This window comes from Aegilops tauschii, chromosome 5 (genome assembly GCF_002575655.3).
Source record: "Aegilops tauschii subsp. strangulata cultivar AL8/78 chromosome 5, Aet v6.0, whole genome shotgun sequence".
NCBI classification, from domain to species: Eukaryota; Viridiplantae; Streptophyta; class Magnoliopsida; order Poales; family Poaceae; genus Aegilops; species Aegilops tauschii.
In genome coordinates, this window is record NC_053039.3 from 562,337,673 (window position 1) to 562,354,673 (window position 17,001).

General features: G+C 46.1%; 1 protein-coding gene and 1 non-coding gene across 6 annotated transcripts; one reads left to right on the forward strand and one right to left on the reverse strand.

Annotated features, from left to right (window-relative positions):
* Positions 1–7,532: 7,532 nt before the first annotated feature.
* On the forward strand, positions 7,533–13,387 carry LOC109732869 (uncharacterized). Of its 5 annotated transcripts, XM_020292069.4 has the most exons (5): positions 7,553–7,763; positions 8,094–8,981; positions 9,257–9,406; positions 9,535–9,884; positions 9,964–10,269. In XM_020292069.4, the coding sequence occupies exons 1-5, from the start codon at positions 7,695–7,697 to the stop codon at positions 10,049–10,051; spliced, it is 1,545 nt and encodes a 514-aa protein (XP_020147658.1). In that variant the 5' UTR covers positions 7,553–7,694; the 3' UTR covers positions 10,052–10,269. The 5 variants fall into 5 exon arrangements, with proteins under 5 accessions (XP_073354534.1, XP_020147658.1, XP_045085285.1 ...); XM_073498433.1 differs by having other exon boundaries at positions 7,533–7,763; positions 8,114–8,981; positions 9,535–10,269; XM_045229350.2 differs by having other exon boundaries at positions 9,535–13,387.
* Positions 13,388–15,373: 1,986 nt separating this feature from the next.
* Positions 15,374–15,512, reverse strand: LOC120965688 (small nucleolar RNA Z247). Its single transcript, XR_005758716.1, has one exon. It is a non-coding gene; the product is annotated as a small nucleolar RNA Z247 (small nucleolar RNA).
* Between the last annotated feature and the right edge of the window lie 1,489 nt (positions 15,513–17,001).

Here is a 17,001-nt window from a genome sequence, read left to right on the forward strand (position 1 = left end):
CACGCAAGACCTTATAAAGTAATACAACAGTCAAACTAAAGCCACCGTCTAGGCAATATCTGTTGCTACTTCTATCCAGTTGATGAAGGGATGCTGATAGTCTAGGCCTAATACCAAAACAGACCTCGCAGCCAAACCTACCATTTAAGACCTGATGTCCCAACCAGGACGCCTACCGGGTATGGGGCACCCACCAGTCCGGCGCACTTCTCAACCAGGACACCTGCCGGGTATGAGGCCGCCGCAGCCCACCTGCCACCAATCCATCTTCAGTGCTGTACTGCTGCATCAACCTTGCCCAGTCTAGCTGCCGTCGACGCCACCACGACGCCAGACAGCGCCACCTCCCTGCGCGAGTCCATCTCCGCGCATCAGACGTCGAGTCTTCACGGCGCCATGCCGCCGAGATCCGCCGCCATCAATGTGTAAGCTGAAGCACCGCTCCACCAAAAAGCCTTGCACTGGCCCCTCGGTCCGTGTACACCTCCACGAATGACGCCCCCAAGAGAGAAACGACACCATAGCGCCGCTGTCATCTGATCTACTGATCTAGGGTTTCCCCCGGAGGTAGCATAGAGTGGCCTTGAACTTCTCCACGGCGATGCCTTCAAGAAGGGAACGACGCAGACAACGCCGCCACCGCCGGCCTTGGCAGCTAGCCGAGAGCAGGTTTTGACCCAGACCGGTTCGAAGATCCTCCCTCAAGCATCTCGTGCACGGCGATCTCGGCCGCCGCCACAGGGGCGACTCCGCCGCGGGGAGGTTGCGCCTCCGCTGACGCCGCCGTCACGCATGCCATAGGGATCCCGCCGCTCCTTGCTGTCGGGTCTGCGTCGAACGATGCGCCGCCGCCTCCCGGAAGAAATGCCACCACCGCGCGAGGGATAAGGCCCCGCCGCCGCCATCATAGGCTAGGCTTCGCCGGTGAGACCTTAGGCGGCGGCAGGACGGAGGAGGCGAGGGGAGGGGGCCTAGGGCCGGCGGCGTGGTCGGCCCCCATGCCGCCTAGGGTTGGCGACGCGGGGGTGGGTGACGATTAAATGTTCTAGGGGGCTGAAGGGAAGACAACAAGGGCTACTTAATGGATATAAAATGTCATATTGCAAGGAAAACCTAAAAAAGAAAAACACTTTAGACAATTCCTGAGGTAAGAACTGCCCTTATTGCTCCATCAACCAGCTGGCAATTTGTCAGGGCTAATGATTAAAAGTCATGTTTACCTCTTAAGATAAGAACTACCCGGATTTGCAATTCTTCGATGAAGCTCTGCTCCTATGGTTGATTCTTTTGATCATCGCAATTTATAGGAATGCCCACTACATCATGTTCAGAAGGTTGCATAAAAGTTCAACTGCGTAAAGATCTAATATCCACCCTCCTTCACATTATTTTCTGCTGTGATCGATGCGCTTTGGTGTAGATGATGGTATGCTCCCTTTTTTTAATTGATTTCTTATATGCCATCAAGACTTGTTTCACTCATATTTCCACATTGTTTAGACCATACTTCATTCTGTAGCGATAGAAGATCATTTATTATACTAATGTACTAGCATATGAGCCATCCTTAGCTGACTCATTTTCCCAAATACTTGCCGGTGGCCACTTTCACATTATCTCTGCTATGTTTAATTAATTACAAATTGTGTGAATAGCTGATTTTAGCATGAACATGCAGTATGCAAAATCTGAATTTTCCATCATATTCCATGGTCAGGGTTCTGTACTAGACAACAGGAAATATGAGGGACATATATTTTTGTTTTCAAGGATATAAATCACACCTGTTGTGTGCATATCTGGTGAGGCAAATTTCTGGGAGGAGAAACATGGAGAAACAAATTTCCAGGTATGTTCTGTCGTTTGGTGCAATTATACCTTGTTTTGGTTCACATTTTCTTTACAGGTTGCTGGTGTATGGTCGAGTTTATGAAATTGCCATAGTACCATCACACTATGTTAAATAATTTATGATTGACTACTACTGTTTACTTGATGTTTGGTTCAGAAAATAGGATCCAGCTTTAGTTAAGTTAACCATCAATTTGTTTCAGGCTTAATCTCTATTCTTTCCCACAACGATTGTGCACGCTTCAGGTTATGGGATCATACTCTTGCAGGTCAACGAGCTCACTACCGGCCGTGCACTCCTCGAGGTTACCGTCTGAAAGATCTTTTCCTCCGCATGTTCAGATTATTGGTAACAATGCCTAAACTCTGAGCTTCTCTAGCTGTTGATATTAGGAGGCAACATAAACTTGCTTCAGTTTGAAATCTGTTTGTTTTTTCTCTGTATTTGGTGTAATATAGTGTGTGAACTTAACTTGGAGATACCAACAATTTTATTTCACATCTATATAAACATGTGAGATTGTTTTCGGATTTTTTACCCTTCCACGGACACTGCGCAAGCGTGAGCTACATGCACTGGGCTGCCCAAACAATTTTCTTTTTTGAAAAGCCTGGTTTAAAGGAGTCCAAGATCCATTTGGAGTTTTTTGTGAGTATTGCTATAAAATGTGATGTATATTCTCATTTTTCCAAGTGAACACCGTCCTCAAACCCGTTACTGTCCAATGGAGTTCCCATTCAGAACCAACAAGGAAACAGCATTGTTCTCTCTCAGCCTTAACGAGAAACCTCAACAAAGTCTGAAACGAGTCGCTCAGCTGTATAAACGAAAAAATAGTGAAGATTGCAATAATCATGAGCCTATCTCGATCCTGAGAGTTCAGCTTGAATTAAGGCAATTAGTTCATTTTCCATGATGGGTCAAACTAACCTACTTGCACGACAAGTACAATTAACTGTCCCCCCTTGTTTTCATGAACAGTATATACCACTTAATATTTCAAACTATAAAATGACGTCCTTAATTAGGCCCTTTTATTTGCAGAGAATTTATCAGGTGCAGCTTGCTACAGGAGAGTTGTTCCAAAGGAAGCAGTACAGTTCAGAGAAGAGAGCGATTCGTCAGTGATGATTGTCCCACCAATGTTCAGGTGCTGCAGAGAAAGAGCCCTTGAAACCTGCAGGACTTTGTAAAGCCCCGTACAACAAGAGCCTGGATTGGTCTAAATGGTATATATCCTGGTTTGATGAACATGTTGTAGCAAAGAACCACGCAGGCAGTAACTGTAAGTTAACAAAAGAAGGGTTTCTGTCAAAAGGTATGTGGACTTTAGGAGGAAATTCACACATTCTAACTGCTGAGCAAGCTATATTTTTGCATTATGGCTACTTCTCTTTCATAAAGGAAGGCCACTTTATTCATGCTTGATATGCATTATAAAAAACGGCACCGGACCCATGAGCCTTAATGGCATTGTTGATAAATGGTGACATGTATTGATGCTGATGTGTGCACACAAGCTGACCCAAAAAAAGCAGAAAAGGGGCGTACACAACCTGGCACCGCCCATCACACCCCTCAGGTGGTGCCACATGCTTGGCCGAGTCACAATTGATGTATGTATTCCTCCTGACTTGCCCTTGCTTTCTGAAATCTGATTATTACATCAAACCTGAACCTGAGTTTGAATTATGATGATCACATGCTACTATAACCAGACAATGCAAATATCTTTCTCAAAGAAAAAAAAACTATTTTTCTTTTTCTTTTATTCGCGATATGATCTTTTTCACATGCAAGCATTGGTATAGCCGACTAGGTTTGTCCCATATTTATTGCAGATAACCAAGATTTATTCTACCTTGTGCCACCACTTGTGATGCTGGAGACAACCGGATGCAATGTCAGATCTAATGTATTTTGGACGTGTCCCTTTAATACGAGCATATTAATAGAGAAGCAGTGATATTTGCCGGTGCCAATTGATGATGAAATTTGATCGCCGTACTAATTTTAAACTTTGCGCTGATTGGCTAGCTTATTCATATGAATTTTTTTTGCGCATGCTAGGAGGACGCTTGAGAGCCTGGGTGCCCGATCTCGCCAAGGTGGTGAGATGGAGGCCTACTTCCTGTTTTGGTGGTTGATGCAGTTCCAGGGCCTAAAAGAGCACACTCGTCCTCGCAAAGCTAGTCACAGAGTGTGGCGGCGTTTAATCGCCAATGTCTCTTTTATTTTGAAATATGTGCTTAAGTTAGATCGAGAAAGCTTTTCATCCAGGGTTGATGCTGTTAGTCTGCGATAATGCCAAGGGCTGGGACTTCCTGCATCTGCATGATTATGTGTCATTTGTGCTATAAGCAAGCCTGGCTTGCTTTACTTTTGAACCAGCTACATTATATGGAATAACACCAAGGCAGCTCTATTGTTGGTTGCTACTCTCCCTTGTTAAATATCATCCCAGTGATGTGATTTCACTTTGTTCCTCACATGAACAAGCCCTCATCACTTGCATGCACATGTGCTACCCAGACTGCAAAAGCCAGGTGAAAAGGATGCATGTCAACCTGGCTCCGCTCTCAACTTCCTCTCAGGAGGCGCCACAAGGTGGCGACCCAACCGCTAGTACACATATACCTGGCAGGAAATCAAGGTAGGGCGGGCGCCCACCCTCGCCCTACCGAGAGCTCTGCCTGTGCGCGTGAGCCCCGTCCCAGGAACCTCCATCACGGGCCTCACGCGGTTGGAGGAGCTCTTTCTCTGACTCCAACTCTTTTGCCAATGTCCTCCCACCCGAGGTCGTCTCGTTGGCCTGCCGAAGTTCTCTCTCACATCCAACAAGCTTGCAGCCTAGCTGAGCTCCCAATTGTGTGAGCTCAAAAACCTAACCTTGTTGGACATGTCCGCCAACCGCTTCTCCGGCCGCCTCCTTGACGTTTTTGACGACCTCATGTTGCTGGAGCATTTGGCAATACCATCCAACGGCTTCTCCTTATCGTTGACGCCGTCCCTATCATCATTGTCATCTCTCCCATGAACTCAATCTCTGCAACAACTCCTTGGTTGGTCCGATTGCTCATGCCAACTTCTCCAGGATGCCGCTTCTCGCCTCGGTTGACTTCTCCGCAAACTACCTGAATGGGTCTCTCCCATTTACCCTCATGGATTGTGGCATGCTAAAAAATCGCCCAGCCTTGCAAACAACAGTTTGATCGGCACCATACTGTCGCGGATTGGTGAGTTTGACCACGTTCAGTGTTTTCTGAAATTTTCATTGGGAGGGGGATTCCCACTTGAATGTATTTGAAGATCACGTTATCGCGAGGAAAGATGATCATGCCAAACCCTGATATGATGTTTTTGTTCCGGCTTACGAAGTTGATTAATCCAGAGCGTAAAGCCGTCTTGATATTAGCTATCACAACAGCTAGCGTAATCCACACCTCATTTTGAAATATTTTGGTATTCTCGGCTTCTCAATTTTTCTACAAGATAGTGAGAATAACAAAGGACTTGAGTGACCGTGGCAGATAAGGGATTGTTGAAGAGACGAGTGGATATCTCAAATATAAGGCATGGGTCTAGGGGAACTCTTGGTTACCTTCAGGATAACTTTTTTTTTTGCGGGTGACCTTCATAATCCGGCGTCGATCTAAACTTTGACTCAGACTCCCGCTCGAATGCAGTAACACTGAGGCTAGGTAGACAGACAAGTCGCCCCCTTGATAAGCCCAAACGTGCACAAGGACGTGGAGGGAAGTGATGGAAGGATTGAATTGATATCGCCGAAGGGGGTAAGCCCTAATCGCGAGGGTAGTTTATTTATAGCTAGGGTAGTTTTTGCTTCTTCTTTTTTGAGAGAAGAAGGGCCTCTTCTGAAGTCATCCAGCTCCAGGCTTCACAAACTTCACAAATGAAATTGTGCCGAAAGTATGGGCTCTGAGAAGCTTACTTCTCGAAGCTAGGCCCTATGGTAGAGCAAAAACGTGGAGCAGCGTTCGCCCAGCTCCACCGAAACTGAAAGCTGGAGTTTGCCCAAATTACGCTGGTATCCCACTGCCAAACTTACCGATTCGTTCCCCTCCCCAGAAAACCTATGGAGCGACATCTCCTCTGTTCATTCCGCTCGATCGAGTCGCTAACCCTACCGCCGCCGTGTGTGCCACCGCTTCTTCCCAGCGATAGATCAAGCCATTTGAGGCCAATCCCGACCGGTTCCCGTCAACACAGCCCGAAGGGGGTAACCCCAAGACCATGACCTAAGCACCGACGCCATTGACACCGTGCTCAATTCACAGGAGTCCGCCTCACCTCTAGCCTCGACATGGGCTGCCTCCTGTCGGCCCAACACGCCCGAACAGGCCACAGCCTGCCCATCTGGGCTGCGGCGCTGAGAGAAGCTGTAGTCGGAGCCGAACATGATTGGAATCACTGGTTGGAGAAAGAAGCCACGATGAGAAGCTGGTTTTCTGGAGTTTTGAGAAGCTGGAGAGCCTCAACACGACCAAAGGGTAGTTTTTGCTGTGGTTACCGGGAGATGTTTTTTTCGAGGGGTATTGAGAGATGGTTGTGCAATCCAGAATTTTAAATGAAAAATAGCCAGAAGGGCCGATTTGCCCCGTAGGCCTTCGTAATAAAAAGAAACAAATGCAAAGGGCCCTTAGCACTATCCGGGCCCAGCAGCGAGCTTTTTTTTCCGGCCGAGCTCTAGGCCCAGAAAATCTGCAGCTCCTATATAGCACGTAGGTCGTTGCGAAGCGACGTAGCGCATACCCCCCTTGTGCGCAATTGTTTCAATGGGACGGCCCATTTCGGGGTTTCACCCCAACCGGTTTTGGGAAGGTTCTAGGACCTTCCCTGAATCTGGGTTTTCTGGTTTTCTTTCATTTTTTTCTTTCCTTTCCTTTTTCTTTTTTTTGTTCCTTTTTGTTATTCTTTTGTGTTTATCTGTTTTCTTCTTTATTCCTGTTTTTTCTATTTTGCGAAAATCTTTTAATGTTCTGTTTTTATTTTTATTCTCCTTTCCTATTTCTTCTTTTTCGGCCATGTTTCAAATTTGTGAACAATTTTTCTCAAATTGTGAACATTTTTAGAAAGTGGAACATTTTTCAAATTGCCGAACATTTTTTACGAATCTGCGAACTTTGTTTTTTGAATTGACGGACAGTTTCAGAAATTCGTGAGCATTTTTGGAAAAAGTGAACATCGTTTCAAAATCATGAACATTTATTTTGAAATCCTAGATATTTTTTTAATTCGTGAACATTTTTCATATTCACGAACATTCTAGAAATTGTGTACATTTTCTGGAAGACGTGAATATTTTTCGAAATTTGCTGAATTTGGTGAACATTTTCTTAAATTTTGGGAACATTTTTTAAATATTGTGAAAATTTTCCTAGAAATTCATGAACATTTTTTAAATTGTAAAAAAACTGAATAGCGAACATTATTTTTGAAATTGTGATTTTTTTGAATCCATGAGCATTATCATTTCCTAAACATTTTTCAAATCACGAACAATTCAACATTTGTGCATCTTTTTCTGAAATCCCGAGTTATTTTTTAAAAAGTAAAAAAGCTGAAAACAGAAAAAAAAAACAAAAAAGACAAGGGGCTCCCCCCCCCGCACATGGGTCGGCCCATAAGAGCGCGCGGGGCAGCGGGGTTGCCAGCGCGTACGGCGCCACATAGGAGCCCTCCAGAAAATCCCCAATTCCCCCGTCCGATTCGCTGCTCGTCCGCGCTCTCGCCGCCGGGATCTCCTCCCGCGCGCCGGCAGCCTCGCGGTGTTACCCTCATCGTGGCCCAGCGGCCCAGGAAGCCCGCATCGACGCCGGCGATGGCCGCCGCGCAGGAGCCGAGAAGCGGGCTCTTCAGCGCCGGCGACTTCCGCACGTACAACCCCAAGGTGAAGCCCTGCTCCCGTGCCTTACTTCTTTCCACCGCGCCGCCGAGTCACACCCGAGCTGCTATGCGAGCCACGCCGCGCGAGGCCCTCGCACATTGCTTACTTTATTACTGTAGATGGAACTGTAGATTAGCCGTCAGATTGATACTAATCAACAGCCGTAGTTGCGTTTCCATCTTGGAATCCTAATTCCAGAGTAGGCATATTGTACTAGTAGTAAGTTGTAGATATAGATTATCGTTCATGTCGAATGTGTGGCTATTTTCTGCTTGGGATTTCTGAATTCAGTTATGCGGCAGCTAAATATTGGATCCTTGATTTATGTTGCAGCAACTGAACGGCGAAGATAGGCTCAGCATGCTGACTGATGATATTTTACTGTCCATCTTGGGGAGAGTCAGTTCACGTACGGCTGCAAGGACAAGTGTGCTGTCAACACGGTGGAAGCATCTGCCTTGGTTGCTGCCTGAGCTCAGCATCGATGTGAAGGATTTCCTGTCCGCTCCGTGCGCTGACCCTATGGAGGAAAATGATATGGAACAAGCTATGAAGTCTTTGGCCAAAGCAACCAGAAGTTTGTTGGATAAACAACGGAGAGAATCCACTATCTCAAGTTTGCACCTTAAGCTCTATCTGTTCAACGCTTTCCTTTGTGAAGTTGGCCCACTGATAGGTGATGCAATCGACAGTGGTTTGTTGAAAGATTTGGATCTCAGTGTTCTTGATGAGACAGAGCCTCTTGACCATAGTGAGGAAGAGATGCAACAGCGAGCTCAAGACATAGATGCTTTTTTCACTGCCTACCCCAGTGTGCTCCACTGCCTCACAAAGCTCTCTCTAAAAAATGTAGGCTTTGACAAATTGGACATGCACCATGTTCTGTTTGACTGCTGCAAGCAACTGAAGCATCTAAGCCTTCATCATTGTGATACTGGTTCCTACTCTCTCTTCAAGATTGATGCACCAGACTCAAAACTCTGTGTTCTAGAAATCGGGATGTGTCGCTTTCTGAGAATCGACCTTGTCTGCCTCCCTAAATTGGAGAAGTTGGTTTGCGATACTTGGGTATCTCGGTGTGCCCCGTTGACCTTTGGTTTTGTCCCATCTCTAGGGGAATTAGAACTCTCGTGTGGTGAGCAAAACGGATTTAAATTAAGTGAGCTTCTACATGGAGTAACAGGCATACATACTCTCACATTGGATTTCCAAGGAGAAACCGTAAGTACTACTTTGTTTTCGCTAAATGGTACTCCCTCCGTCCCAAAATAAATGTCTCAACTTTAGTACAACTTTGTACTAACTGAGACACTTATTTTGGGATGGAAGGAGTAGTTTATTTGGTATTCGCCATGTCGTCACATATAAGAAAGTTATATCATGGATGTGTTTATGTATGATAGAGAACATATATAGCTGTAAATTCTTTGATGATCTCATTTATGCACTTGCAAACTATCAATTCTTATTTTGTTAGTTTATTTAATGTTGTGCAGCTTTGGTTGCAACCTGAAGTGGAGGAACTCCGCACCGCATTCAGCAAGCTAAGGAAGCTGTTTGTATGTGGTATATTTGTTGAATTTGACATTTTATGGACGACAGCCTTGCTTGTGGCAGCACCATCTATTGAAATGTTGCATATTGAGGTGATGTCTTTGTCCATATTTCTTTTCTCGTCCACATTTGGAGCTTTAGTGTTTCACGAATTTTAGCGGAATGTTGTTTAAAACTTGGTTCCAATGACATATCTAATGAATCAGTCACACACATACAGGTGTGGGAACATACATGCGATGTGGGCGAGGCCAGACCCGCTTCCTACCATGACAGAAGGAATCCTCGGTGGGAAATGCACTTGGACAGCAGCTCCGAGAACAGGCTTCTGAAAGAGCTAGAATTCGCTGGATTTAAATCACTTGAACAGCAGTTTACATTTATAAGATACATGTTGGAACAATCTCCCAACTTGCAGAAGATAGTTCTGAGAGATGAGGAACAGTGTGATGACTGTGACGCCCTTAAGGTACCTCGTCCTTCGAGATTTCCGAGGAAGGAAGATGAGCAAGAGATGGTGGTTAAGCGGATTAGAGATGGCATGTTCTCGCCAGAGATAATTTTTTACGAGTAAGAAGAGACATGACATATCTCATTCCAAACAATTTTTGATACTTATAATTACCTGGGATTGGGATGTTCTATGTAGGCACATGACCTATCTTACAACCAGCACTATGAACAATCTGCAAGTAACACTCTCTTCACTGGAGATAACAAACGAAGCAAGAAGATGATATCTTTTGGTTACCCGCGGTGCAGTGGTTACTCCATGCAGCTCATCCATGGATTTCATCCAGACCATGCATTGAGAGAGTCGGTATTCATAATTCTCGGGTGTGCTGTCTCTGCACCGAGCAATCTTGTCTTCTTTCTGACTCAAGTCATCATCTTTGTGCCTCGCACCGTCTTCTTTCTGAAAATTTCAAGAATGATAGACAGATCTTGAGACAAATCAGAGGCCTTTACAGCATGAAAATAACTGGGAAATAATTCCATGAACGATAGACCGATCTGGAGACCAATCAAACTAAAGAGCACAAGTATACACAAGGACAGGGATGTCTGATTTGGGCCCAGGGCGTGAGTTGTGGTGTGAGGAACCGACGGGTGTGGCCATGTCTCGCCTGCTGCCGCCTCTGATTTTTTATCTTGGCCACCTCGCCTTCTGCCACCTCTCCACCTCCTAAACAGACCCGGCGAAGACTGCACTCCGCAGCGTCAATGCCCGCAGCAAGCAGCCTGACCCCCTACCGAGGGAACGCACCGTTGCTGCCAGGAACCTATCTGATGCTATTACACAAAGACTACACCGACAACCACCTTGCCACACAGGAGAGCAGAGCACGGCCGCCCCACCCAGGTTTTTTCCCCTCTACAAAGCGCTTCCACTTTGGGCAAGGCGATGGTCATAGCACTGGTGGATAGGACGCATGCCCACCAAAGTGGTAGAAACCAACGGGACACCTACGATAAGTCAGGACATGCAGGAGGAACCACGGCGGCTTATTGTGAGCTCGGCATTCCTAGAGAGGTGCCGAGGTTAGTAAATGACACACCAATTTTAGCGAGTCCTCCCACTTACCATCGGGGCCGTCAGAAAATCAATGCCTTGAGCGGAACCAGTGGTCAAATTCTAGGGATATAGTGGCTTTAAGGATGGATTAGCTGTTTGCTATATACAAACTTAAGAGCAGATTTTGTGTGGCCGTTTATTTTCTCATCTTTCCAATTTTATGATTATTGGCTAAATCACTAAACTGAGCACAGCAGGGCCACGTTCATGCGATGAATGAGAAGGTGATGCGGAACCAATATATATGAGCTCTTGGTATCTTGGAGCATGTACATGGTCCCACCCTTCTTCCCCTAAGGTAATTTGATTCGGCAACGGTTAGCTTATTTCAGGTTGCATGGTTATCCCGTGATGTTTAGTGGTCAAGTTATAGATGCACAAGGAGGAAAAAGGTATAAATGCTCATATCATCAGAGTCAGAGATGTTATTAATTTTTCTATGGTACTCCCTCTGTAAAGAAATATAAGAGCTTCTAGATCACTCTAGCAATGCCCGGATATTCTTCTAGTTGGTATAAACGATCGACAAAGTCCTTGCATTAGTCAGCTTATTGTGAAAATTTGACATACCCTACTCGGACTAGGGCCGAACTGTCCACAACAATAGGACGGGACCAGTAGAGTATAGGAGCAGGAGTTCCCAGCTTGAGTCATCCACGAATTTCAGTCGGCATATAGCACCATGCATGAAAAATCAAAGTTTGGCAGGCAGCTGTGGGCACGGATTAGTACTTGCAACGCATGGGCACCCATTAATTCAATCGACGGACAGCACCGTGCATGAAAATCAAGTTTCAACCACTGACTAGCAGGCAGTTGTGGCCACTGACTAGTGCTACTACTACTGAACCAATTGCAACGCATGGTTAACAAGTCTATAAGATCCACCACCACCCAAGCAGTTTGTGCCAAGAGCATTTTCTGAGTTCTTGCGCTTGTGTACACATAGTTACATACCACCATGGCGAAATGCTGGCTGCTGCTGCTGCTCCTCTTGGCGTTTCTCTTGCCGGCGGCGCACACTAAGTCATGCCACCCTAACGACCTCCGTGCGTTGCGGGGCTTTGCCGGGAACCATGGTGGCGGGGGCGTCCTTCTCCGTGCCGTGTGGTTTGGCGCCTCGTGCTGCGGCTGGGAAGGTGTGGGTTGTGACAGCAGCAGCGGCCGTGTCATGGTGCTACGGCTTCCCGGGTATGGCCTCGCGGGGCCCATCCCGGGAGCCTCCCTGGCCGGCCTTGCGCAGCTGGAGGAGCTCTTCCTCGGCTCCAACTCTTTCGTTGGTTCCCTCCCCGAGGAGCTCTTCAGCCTCGCTGGGTTGCGGAAGCTCTCCCTCGAGTCCAACGAGCTCACTGGTAAGTTGAGCTCACGCCTTGGCGAGCTCAAGAACCTCACCTTCCTGAACTTGTCGGTCAACCGCTTCTTCGGCCGCCTCCCTGACGTGTTTGGTGACCTCATGTCGCTCGACCATTTGGCCATGGACTCCAATGGCTTGTCCGGATCTTTGCCGCCGTCTCTGTCATCACTGTCTTCTCTCAGTGAGCTCAACCTCCGGAACAACTCCCTGTCTGGTCCGATTGCTCGTGTCAACTTCTCCGGCATGCCACTTCTTGCTTCAGTTGACTTTTCCGCAAATAACCTGAGTGGGTCTCTCCCAGTTAGCCTCGCGGATTGTAGCGCGCTCAAGTCGCTCACCCTTGCCAACAACCAATTGGTTGGCACCATCCCGTCGTGGATTGGTGAGCTTGACAACCTTCGCTGCTTGGATGTCTCAAATAATTCATTGGTTGGCGAGGTACCGAAGGGTTTGACATGTCTCAAATGCCTCGCCACCGCTGATCGTTCAGTGGGTATGGCTTTCACTAACATGCCATTGTATGCGAAGCGTAACAGAAGAGTACTCCAACAACAACCAAATGTCTTATCTGGGAGCAATAATACTGTCAGATCGGGGGGTGGCAATGTTCTATCCGGAGACAACAACACTGTCATATCTGGGAACAACAACACTCTATCTGGGACCAACAACACAGTCGTATCTGGGAGCAACAATGTCCTAACTGGCAGCAACCATGTTGTATCTGGCAGCAATAATGTTGTAAGTGATACCAGCCATGTCGTAAATGGGAGCAACAATACTGTATCCGGGAGGAACAATATGGTAACCGGGAACAACAATACCGTATCTGGGAACAACAAAGTCGTAACTGGAGGTTAATGATCTGTCAGTGGATTGATTCCATCTTCCCTGACGGTGCTCATCACCTTGTCCAGGTTCAGTGTGGCTTACGATCACTTGGTGGGGCTAATCACGTTTGTAACTTCATGGATATAACATCCTATTCCTACTTCAAATAAAAGTACTCCCTAAGATGTCTACAGTTTTTTCTTTACATAAAAATGCTGACCTGAACAGCAATAAGCGGCTTATAGCTGATGTAGACCAAGCATGTTTGCTTATATACAAATATTGCATCGTGGATGTCTAGATGTGGTTTCTTAATCTCTTCCTCTATGTGTTGTGTGATGCTTTATTATTGAGCTTATTGTCAGCTGGTTATATGCATCAGTTTTGGATGTTTGGATGAAGGAATGAAGCAAAAGAGTAGAGATTAATGTTGTTGGCATCAGGTCACTTATGTAGTGCTACAACATTAGTGCATGTCTACTCCCTCATTGTGTTGACATCTGCTCAGTTGCACTGTACGGGGATGGATATGGATACGGGGCTATGGATAAGGCAGTGTAGAGATACGACGTTTTAGAAAACATAGCCACACCGGGATATGTTAGTTATCTGTGATGTATCCTCTGGTCATTGTGCTGCAATTCACGTTCTGTTATTACATCTATCCTACAGAAAATTGGGGAGCTAGCTGCCACTTTTGTGTCTTTTCAGTTCAATATGTTGGGAGATTTGATAATGTCCCTGCTTATTTTTGTGCAAATCGTGCTAGCACTTTGGAGGGGACTGATAGTTTGCTTGATGTAAGCCCGGTCTTCCTAGTTTCTAGCTTGTTGGATGATTTTAATTGGATGTTAATTTCTTAGTGAAGCTTCCATGGTTCGATAAAAAAAGGTCGTACAATGGAGCTATTATGCAACCGATGTATATTTGATTATGAGGAAAGGCAACGGCATTGTATTTCATTGCTGATGAAGAAGAAACATTACAAGCCCAGGATGAGCACACAAACACACAACAACAACATCAAAAGCTTGTGAGGAGCACACCGGCACAATGACAACACAACACAACTGTGCTACTATTATGTACCCCTTAAGCCTGTGAGGCACGACTGACAGGGTTCAGTTCGACCTCTAACACGGAGAAACGAAGTTTTTTTGTGAGTGTAGAAGTGTTTTCTTTCTAGGATTATAGAGTTATTACAATCAAGGGGCAAAAATTTCTCAGTACATCGCGCTGTCTGTGTAGCCATACAGTTGTGCTACTCTCTGTATGGCTATATCTTGTCAAGAGGCAAGTATTTTTTTGACCTACTGTTTCAACAGCTAGGCCCCACACATCGGAGAAATAAGTTCCAAAGGAAACTTTGATTCATTTATTGATTTTGAATAAAGCAATTGGTGACTTTTGCCTTTCTGACTGGCGTCACAAACAAATTCATTGTTGAACCAACTAACACAAGGGAGCTTATTTTGGCTAATTATTTTCCTAACAATAGTGGATAATGGATGCCCTAAATGTCTGTGCCACCTTTCTGAATAGGGTTTGATGGCACTGAGCACTTGCTTCTTAGCATCTTGTCCCATGTGCTTGCTAGGGTATAGACCGCTCCTACCCCTACCTCGACGAAGGACTCTCCTCGTTCCACGCTCCTTTACAAGAAAAAAATATGGGTGAATTTCAAAGAATGAACTGTTATCAATAGGTAGTCGGCTAGCAGAGATTAAACTCTTATCAGCCTCAGGCACATGAAGGATATTTTTAAGAAGAAGATCACGATCAGGGGTATGAATATGAGAGTGACCAATATGCTCAACAGCCATACCTGAACCACTCGCCATGTGGATCTGTCCGTTTCCAGTGTACTGATCTCAAACAGTGAGCTTCTCTAGGTCTCATGTGAGGTGACCCATCACACCGCTGTCCAAATACTAGTTGGTATCAACTACATACTGGGGCGCGGCCATGTTTGCCGATCTCTCCTCCCCTCCCTGGTAGGAGGAATCGTACCATTTCCAACACCTCCAGGTCGGCTGTCCAATTTTGCTAAAGATACGGCACGTAGGTTTGGCAGAGGGATTGTTGTTGTTGTTCCCACTGTAGCCATTGCCTCCCCTGTTGCAACGGTTAGGCAGCTTGGAAAAGTTGCCGCGACCACGGTCACCGTCGCCGCCTTTCTTGTTGGGGAAGTTGTGTTCGCGGTCACCACCACGACAGTTGTTGTCGTTCTGCTTGGTGAAGCGCTCATGAGTAGGGGCATTGGTAGATGAGAGGATCCTCCATGAAGACTCATGCGGATCTTGAAGCTTAGGAGCTGCGAGTACAACTCCGGGAAAGTGACCGGTTCTACCCGAGAGCACATGGTAGAAACGACCAGGTTGAACTCCTCATCAAGCCCGGCAAGGATGTGAGAGACAACATCCTCTTCATCAACCTTCTTCCCTGAAGCAATTAGTCCATCACATAAAGTCTTGATCTTACCAACATATTCAGTGGTGCTATGTTGCCCTTCTGCAGATTCGCCAGCGCAATCCTGACGTTGACAATCCTTGCACGGGTGTGGGAGGTAAACATCCCTTGCACCATGTTCCACAACGGTGTGGCAAGACGCCACCTGGATAGCCATCTCGCGCGGCAGCGTGGTCAACAGGTAGGAGAACACATGTTGATCTTGCGTGTACCACACGGTGAAGTCGAGCCATTTGCGCCTCCCCCCCCCCCCCTTGATGGCAGAGGGGACGGTGGCGCGCCATAGAACATAGTTCCCTTTCGTAAGCCTCTTGGTTGTAAAGTGAGCAAATTGAGAGGAGCGGAAGGATAGTCGTGTGAGTTTATATTGTCTCGTTATCCCGTGCCTGCTTTGTAAGACGGCTTCCTCACTATCTTGTACTGTTCGGTTGCATACTTTGGTTTGTGCTTTATCTATAAAGCAGGGCAAATGCCTGTTTCGAGAGGTTTTCTCAGGTTCACAACAACACAACTCCGATTGTAGTATTAAGGTACTCCAGGATGCTTCGTAGAACATGTTCAGTTCCGTTTGAATATGCTCTCCAAGATGGCACAGATGTAAGACCGACACGTCTCAACCTGCCATCAACTCTATAGTTTTTATGATGTGGCTACATTTTTAACACTCGACTATTTGGCTTAACCAAAAGGCATATCTTGTGATGTAGGCAGTTGTAGAGGTCTCAGAAGCAGCTCCGCGGCTCGATCAAACCAGTTGCTGTGCTTTACACATTCTCACAATAAGCCGTCAGCTCCGCGGCTCGATCAAACCGTTGTGCTTTGCACATTCTCACAATAAGTCATCAGCTCCGCGGCTCGATCAAACCAGTTGTTGTGCTTTGCACATTCTCACAATAAGTCGTGATGGCTTGCTCGTTGTTGTTGTAGCTCAGTTGCACTTCCTACAGGGTATGTATGGAATTAAAAGTCATACCTACTGGTGTCGCCACCATAGATACTGATTTATCTCACATCATTGATGTTAATGGATGAAGTCTACGTGCAAATAACACAGAGTGAGAAACACTGCAATCAGGATGACGTTTATATACATCGCCATTGGATGCACGTTGTGTTCCCATTACCTCGCCGGGGCGGTCAATGTTGTGGGTGCAGTAGTGTTGGTCAATTAGGAAGGGATTCTGCACGCTTGACATGTTGTAATGCATGAATGTGACTTGCTTTACCGTGCCCAGCTTGGAATTAGCCCATATTTTGATCTTAATTAACTCTGGTGTCATCAACACACACCATCACATTCTTCACCGACTCATAATCTAACCTCTGCTAGTGACCTAGACTCCTAATACTAGTCGGGATAAAAAAAAAGAACAAACTAATTTGTTAGCCAAGGGGGGCTATGGCCCCCATACCCTAGAGAAATTATGTGAAATGCCATTAGTTAAGCTAAAATCTTG